Source organism: Amblyomma mixtum, chromosome 10, assembly GCF_055824585.1.
Source record: "Amblyomma mixtum isolate Tamu chromosome 10, ASM5582458v1, whole genome shotgun sequence".
Lineage (NCBI taxonomy): Eukaryota > Metazoa > Arthropoda > Arachnida > Ixodida > Ixodidae > Amblyomma > Amblyomma mixtum.
In genome coordinates, this window is record NC_143021.1 from 169,391,452 (window position 1) to 169,399,514 (window position 8,063).

An 8,063-nucleotide genomic window follows, 5' to 3' on the forward strand; every position below is an offset into this window, starting at 1 on the left:
TTTTGTGTTACAACTTGTATTTAACATTTTTCAATTTTGCTAAACCTGTTCTTTTTTGCATATATTATGTATTCGCCCCTCCTGCTTGGGCCTACTGTAGGCCTGCAGTATGTTCTAAATAAAATAAAAATAAAAAGAACATTGCAGGAGCCCGGACAAAGCAAAATTACACAAATTACGTTTGAATAGAGATTATGGCAGGAAAGTGGATGAAATATAGCTAAAAGAAGAATTGTGAACCGAAGCAAAGTATGTAATGAGCCAGAAATATGCATATCAAAGAAGACACTGCACTGAGAAAATGGACAGCATGAAATAAATGAGCAGCACAAGTGCAGCGTACAGGCCTTTATCAAAGAATTTATTTTTTGTTTATTTACCACGTCCTGGTAGTGTTAGCTCCATAAAGCATTATCAAAATTATCACAATTTTCAGTTTTATTTGCTTAGGAGAACGTTAGAGCATTAAGAACTTGGCTCATAAATGCACCTCAAATATTGCCATAAATCATCGTACTCTTCGTCCTGGGCCACAAGAGCTGGGGCTTCATGAGATAATTATTACGGTGCATTAACGAAAATTTCAACATGCCGTCAGCATGCAAAGATTTTATACTGGCGCTGAAAAAACCGCATTTTTTTAATTTTCGCTGGCAGGAGGGAGTAACTTTCTTGACTGCGCTGCTTTCTTCCTAAGCAAATGAAAGACGTGTATGCCGAGCAAAAACAATTCGAAAATATGTAGCGTAAGATATAACACTAATGCACTGTGAAGCTTGATGCCTTATTGGTCCAGTAGAGTGGAGAGCTGGGCGAGTTAATTGGTTCACGATTGTAGAAAGAAAACCAGCGCAAAAGACGGGGACACAGAACTCGGAACACAGAATACAGGAACACAGAACACAGCGTCGTCCTGTGTTCCTGTTGTGCGTCTCCGTCCTTTGCCCTTGTTTTTTTTTTCCTTAATTGGCCATGCACTTGTGGCAATTTAAGTGCACTTCCTGTGAATTTTGCACAAAAGTAGTGTATTTTTGCATTCACCTTTTTTACACGCTGAGTTGTTTTATCTTTTGGTCACTTCAGAAGGGAGGAGTTAGTATAGAAGTAATTTACTTGGAGAATACAAGGAAATATATCTTGCGATGAATTTTCTCATATTTTAATTCTGCCTGATGGGAATGCATTACGCGCCATACGGTGTTACTCACAACCAAACGCCCAAGGCTCTAAGTTGGGCAAAGCATGTATCATATATGTGGAAGTGCGAATATGGCTGTGGTGCGCTGGGCGTCTTGCATGCACAGCAGGAAGTGATTTGTGTCTAGACCATCCAGGAGGGCATGTACAAGGACGGGAAGATAGTACAAACGCTAAAAAAAAAAAAAAGCTAGCTGGGGCTAGAAACGCATTTTTCGTTCTAGCAAGTACCAACGTTGGGGCAAAGCAACCAGTTTTGGGCGCCTTGTAAGAAGAAAGGATGGTTCTGGGAAGCGGAGGCAGGGCTGCGTACGGCGCACGCGAGGTCGCGGGGTCACGTAGTAGCGCTGCAGCAGCACATCGGGAAAAGGTTAAATTCTTCCACTCGCCACTCACAGCGCACCGCAGAGCCGGCAGCCTTCTCTCTTGTCCGCCTACCCGGCAGGTTCCGGCCGGGGAGACGGACAATAGTCGCGGGCGAGAGCGAAGGAGGGGGGGGGGGGGGGGGCACCACATGAAAAGCATTAGAAGAATGTCACTGGCGCCTCCACTACGGCTCAGCTTGTACTATTCTGGCGCAGTGCTGCGTTTCGCCGTAATCGCTTGTCAGCAAAGTGAACACAGCACCGTGCCTTCCCGTGAATAGTACAAGCAGGGACGTCGCGGCCACATCGGCATTCGCAGTATAGCGCCGCCCTGTCGCTTATTTGCTCGCTTATCCTCTAACAAGTCAAAAAGTCTTCCTGTTGTGGCACGCCATCCATGGCTTACGACACCACGTCTGTCATTCCCCTTCATACTTCAAGCGTTTCTCTTGCTATGGAAGTATTAGCCGTTGCGGCCACCAATTCAAGCAGCGAGAAAAATTTCAGCGCCGCAGGATTCGTAATGAAAGAGCGCCGCTCTTGTTTCGATCAAGCCATCATCAATGAACAACTTGCATATTTAGAGTGATAAATCTATACCTTTATGCGTTGTGTCTTGTGTATAATCCCAAACTGTGATCTGGAATGCGAGGTCAAAATTTGAATGTCATTGAAATAAACTCATTTTCCTGAAATTCTCTTTTTGTGTCGTCGCCGCTTTGCAGGTCGGGCCGAGCACGAGCGTGCTCAGGGTCCTTCAGTGTCGGGCCGGGCTTCCTGTCGGTAGGTTAAGTCCCGGGCCGGGCGCGGGTTCGAAATTGCGACCCGTGCACAGCTCTATTCAGAAACCTAATCACATTTCCTTTTGTGAAAAAAGAGCTATGTGCAGAGTTTAAATGGTGCAAGTATGAAGCTACAATGAAGTCAATTACCAAACACATCGAAACATCAGTTGTGATGCCTGAAAAAAGATGTACTGCAACATATAAATGCTCAAGTCTCGATAAGCAGGAATACTGAAGCGGAATAAAAACAGTTTTCTTTTGTTCGGGCTCACGCACCTGCTACAAACATATTCTTTATACATAGCAATAAAACTTGAAATAACTGTTTAAGAAGCCTTTTGGTCAAAGTATAGCTAAGTATGACTGAAAGGAGTCCGCAAGAAATGCACGGAAGCAGGCATGCAGTGTGACAGCGCAGCGCGACAGGTGCGCTTTTTAATCTCGCGCGCGCACTGAAGAACATGGGTTTATGGTTTATTGGGGTTTTAACGTCGCAAAACGAGTCAGGCTATGAGGGACGCCGTAGTGAAAGGGGTTCGGAAATTTCGACCACCTGGGGTTCTTTAACGTGCACTGACATCGCACAGTACACGGGCCTCTAGAATTTAGCCTCCATCGAAATTCGACCACCCCGACCGGGATCGAACCCGCGTCTTTCGGATCAGCGGCCGAGCGCCATAGCCACTGAGCCACCGCGGCGGGTCGAAAGACATGACGGGGACACGCCGAGGAGGCAACGCTGCAGTGCACGCTGCCTCCTCGCCTCTCGGCTCCTCGCGAGCAGCCCCGTCCGCTGACGAGCGGTGGCGGGGGAAAATCTAGGGAAAACATGCCTGTCCCCAACCGGACATGACGTCATTAAATATCACGTGACCTATGACGTCACGCGTATGACGTCATATTTTTTTGATTAATCAGCGTTTCCAGCCTGCCGTCCCGCAAACGCTTGTGCAGGCGTTGGGTTTCCGTTCTGCGAACGAGGGCTGCACGGCGGATGCGGCAAACCAGGCGGCGGTTGCAGCGACGAAGCGCCGATTGACAGAGTGGTGGACGCTGGTGCGACACTAGAACAGTACTGTTTCGTCGGTATTTGCGTGTGTGTTTGCCGCTTCGCGTTTGATAGTGGTGTTTTTATGTGTGTGTATATCCAGCCGGGGCATCTTTGGTAGGCGCCCACCCGTTACAAAGGGAAGGCTACATCATCATCATCATCATCACTATTATCTACATGTATCGCATGTCGTTGCGTTATTGCTATTATTGTTTGTATTCTGTGGACTTTATTGTTGGCAATTGTTACAAGTTTATTAAAAGAATGAGAGACCGACATTTTAAGAGTATATTTGCCAAAAAAAAAAGAAGCCGCGGAACGTTTCAAGAGCTTGTGCCCTTCATGAGAACAGCAAAGGTAGCTAAAATCAACTAGACATTGCGCATTCCCCAAAAGCCGTAGAGTAAAGGCGATGCTTAGCTGCGTAGAGCGAAGTTTTAAGTTTCTTCACGCAAAATCTCAGAACTGCCACGCGCTGGTTACCTGAACAGTATTGCATAGCGTTTTTAACTATTTCGAAAAAACGCTAACTTTCATCAGGAATAACTTTTAAACTAAACAAGGCAGATGGATGAAATTTTCAGAATGGAAGAGCAATTAGAGGATCTCAAACTGTACAAAAAGTCGCCGCAGTGCAATGCATATCCCAAAAGTTATTGCAGATTACATTGTTCTGTTTTCTATGCTTTTCAAACATGCGTGGCTAATAAACTAATCTATAGACGTACTTCTAAATGCTTAAATGTGCTCACTAGCATCAGATCTCAAAGTATATCGAAAGATATTTCTCTAGGTGCAAGAGGTTTTTCACAATTTTGCAATTCCTGAGACAAGTTGAGCTCAACTGCCAGTTTTCATCTTTGCGTTTTCTTTTAAAGTGTAAACAAATTTGCAGCTACCGTTAAAACAAATGCATCTTTTGAAAGCAGAGAAAACTAGCTTTTCGGAGATATCTGAACCATATTTATGAAGCGAACGAGCGAGGTACAGTCGACGTACAAATATCGCCAAAAATGGTTCCCGCTCACCGTCAGAGTGGGATCGCCACCTTAAGCAGTTGTGTTCACAGGCGCTGGAGGGCCGTGCAGAGTGCAATGGTTCAGACCTCACCGTGTGAGGCGAGGCCTCGGAGGTCCGCGCAGCCTGTTTTGTAGGTGGTGGTGCAGCGCTGGCTGCTAGTGCACGTGGCCTGAGCAGAAGCCGCTGTGCCCTGTTGCACCACAACGGCCAAAGTAGGGTGTTGAATCATCGCCTTCGCGCTTCTCTGAAAGTGATATGTTTTCTTTGAGCGTGATTATTTCCTTCTTCCAAGTTGGACAACCGCGTGAATAGGCAAGATGACTTCCCTCACAATTTACACAAAGATGTGGTTCAACTCTGCAGTTATCTGTAGGACGATCGTGTGAGGCACACTTTGCACATGTTGCAAGGCCCCAGCAGCTCTGAGAGCCGTGGCCGCACCTTCGACATTGCAAGCAACGTCTTGGGTTTGGGATGTACGGTCGTAGTTCGATTTTAGAGCACCCTACCGCAACAGAGTCGGGGAGTGTGCTTGAGGCGAAGGTCAGGATGAAGCGTTTTGTTTCTATTTATTTCTCATCTCACCTCATTTTTATTCTGTACACATTTGTCACATGCTGATCTCTCAGACCATCTAATAGTTATTCCATCATGTACTTGAAGTGCTAACAGTAACATGGAGGCTAACAAAGAGGGTTCAGCTTAAGTTAAGGACAACGCAGCGAGCTATGGAAAGAAAAATGATAGGTGTAACGTTAAGAGATTGGAAGTGGGCGGAAGGTGAGAGAAATGACGTGCGTTAATGATATCCTAGTTGAAATCAAGAGGAAGAAGTGGACTTGGGCAGGGCATGTAATGCGAAGGCAGGATGTACTGCTGGTCCGTAAGGGTAACGGAGTAGATTTCGAGAGAAGGCAAGCATAGCAGAGGGCGGCAGAAAATTAGGTGGGCGGATGAGATTAAGAAATTTGTGGGAATATGTTGGCCGCGGCTGGCGAAGGACAGGGTTAATTGGAGAGACATGGGAGAGGCCTTTGCCCTGCAGTGGGCGTAGTCAGGCTGATGATGATGTACTTGAAGTAATCATCAGAAAAGACGCCACGGACAGTGTTCAGTGATTGGTGATGGTTTGGTTTATTGGGGTCCCGAAGCAACTCAGGCTATGAGGGACGCCGTAGTGAAGGTGAGGGCTGACTACTATTTGAATGTCACCGAAGGCTGCGACTTGTAGTTTCTTCTACTGGTGGTTGTAGAGTATTTAGAGAAATAGGTCTTCATTTGCAAGCTTCTTTATTTCATGGCCTTGGCCTATGGTGTCAGTTCTTGAGATGATGAAAGGCATGACATGTCGTGTGGTTTTCAGAGTGTTCACTGTGAATCACGTGGAACCTCGGGAAACTGGTCTTGTTCTTTCCAAACAGTTTGGCAGTTACATATATGTGCGCCCGCATTTTGGAGGGCGATCAGCTGATAAGAAAGAGCAAGCCATAAAAAGGATGTGTTTTTCGGCCACGGTGGCAGCTGCCCACCACGGTGCCCAACGAGGGGACAGGAACTTGTCCAGCCCATGCCAGCTGTACACTATAACCAAATATGGGGCAGCTCGGGGGCGTTACGCCACACAAGGTTAACCCTGACTGCCTATAAAAAGTGAAAAAAATCGAGAAGGAAGGAGGAGACAGCAGAGTTGCAGGAAAGGAGACGGGAAAGTGAAAGATGAAGGGGAGGACAGGAAAAGGCGACTGCCGAGTTCCCCCCGGCTGGGTCAGGCCGTCTACGGGAAGCTGGGGCCAAAGTGGTCCGCCGAGGGGCCTTAAAGGTCCAAGCGCTCGGCTCAACCACCCCCTTTTCCCCGGACACGGCGATGCCACGCACGGCTAAGTGCGGATGCTCAGGTCCGTGGTGATGCTGTCCAGCTGCAGGGATGTCCCTGTGGATGCTCAGGAACCCGTGATGTTGCAACTCACCAACGTCTGCATGTAGCAGATGCCCCTGCGGGGACAGACACAAGGAAGATAGACGGGACAGAGTGCTCTGTATAGTCTACCTTCCTTGTGCAAGGTTTGCACCTTTAACCAAGTATGGACAATTACCAACTAGAAGTTCCGTATCCGTCCGTTGCCACCTGCCCAACTTGCCTGGGGTTCTCTGTCCTCGCTGTTCTTTTCGTTTTTTTTTTGCATTCTTGAAGGAATTGCCTGTTTCTGCCACTGTTTTAATTTTAATACGCTTTTTTACTGCTCAGCTCCTATCCGTTTATCTTGCATTGGCTTTAAGCCTGGTAGAGCTCTCATGGTTTAGGCTCCCTCTCTTTTTCATTTGTCTTCAGATCTTTGGAGAAGGAGCAGCTCCATGTGGTGCCCTCCAAGTGGCGGTCATGGGTGCTGCTCGAGACCGGTGATCAAAGGCCTCCCGTCGACTTATTGGTTTATGTGGGTGTAGCACCCCGGTGGTGGGCTCCAGATAATTTCAACTGCCCGGGGTTCTTTGACGTGCACTGACATCGCACAGTACACGGGCCTCTAGAATTTCGCCCCCATCAAAATGGGGCCGCGGCGGCTGAGATGGAACCCGCGTCTTTCTTTCGGGTCAGCAGCCAAGCGCCATAATCACTGCAGCGGCTGAGAATCGTAATCGTAGTCAATTTGTTACACCATACATTTCAACTGGCAGACTTGCGAATGAGCAGCCCATAGTCATGCGTTTGTATCATTTTCGGTGTTTAAGAGTTGCTTGGTCGTGACTGTTTTAGTGTTGTTTGCTATACATTTGTTGTTTTTTCGGACAGCCATGATAGTATGTTACGTGGTTGCTATCGTGCTTCATGTGTTAGATATCTTTCAGTGATCTATTCTACTTCGTGTGCGTGATTACACGGATGTTATGGCATGTTGGCGTACATAAAGGCAGGTTTGGAGCGAAATAAAATTCAGTTGCAAGTTGGCACTGGTCCTGTCTTGTTTGTCTCCCCACGTTTTTTTTTGCGCCGTTTTGCTCCTGAATCATGAACCAACTAGCCCAAACTAGAGTTCTTGACCATAGTCACCCTTTCTCATCCTGCTACGACTGAAACCTCCTTTGAGCCAATAGGTTTACGCCCAATATCGATTACAATCACACACATAGTTCACATCAATGTATGCACAGGACAAAACAGATTCTCGAGCAAAGGAGTTAATTTGAAAACGTCTTTATTCGCTAAAATAGAGCACTGACTCATCATCAGCGACAATAGCAATGTTAGACATTATTTATACATCTACATTCTCCTCCCTGGCCACTCACAAACCACCAACAAAGCTCTTCCATATATATGTCTGTACAGTGCAGTATGCAGAATCTGACAAAAAGCAGCAAAGAACAACATACAGAAAATTGTACAATATATACAGAGAACATTGTACGTTCATAAGGCTCATCTTTATATTTGCTTTCCTGCTATCAGAATCTGCATACAGTGCTACGCGTATAACATTTATAGTTGTACTGTCAGATAACACGTCCGTGGCCAACGCTGACGACAGGCCCCTAAGGATGGGACGAGAACTGATGCCTCATGTCCACAGACGTGTAGAACAAAATGTATGCATTTCTTTTCTGGAAAGAAAGAAAGAACAAAACGTGGAAACCATGTAAAAATACCCT

The 8,063-nt window shown here is 46.6% G+C and overlaps 1 protein-coding gene across 5 annotated transcripts in view; it reads right to left on the reverse strand.

The window, feature by feature from the left end:
- Positions 1-7,592: 7,592 nt before the first annotated feature.
- LOC149327703 (ubiquitin carboxyl-terminal hydrolase 8-like) overlaps positions 7,593-8,063 on the reverse strand; it is a 269,416-nt gene continuing 268,945 nt past the window's right edge. For all 5 annotated transcript variants that reach the window (XM_089562390.1, XM_089562388.1, XM_089562393.1 and 2 more), the window contains one exon: positions 7,593-8,015. In XM_089562390.1, the coding sequence (XP_089418516.1) occupies positions 7,947-8,015 (69 nt within the window). In that variant the 3' untranslated portion in view covers positions 7,593-7,946. The remainder of the gene's footprint in view (positions 8,016-8,063) is intronic.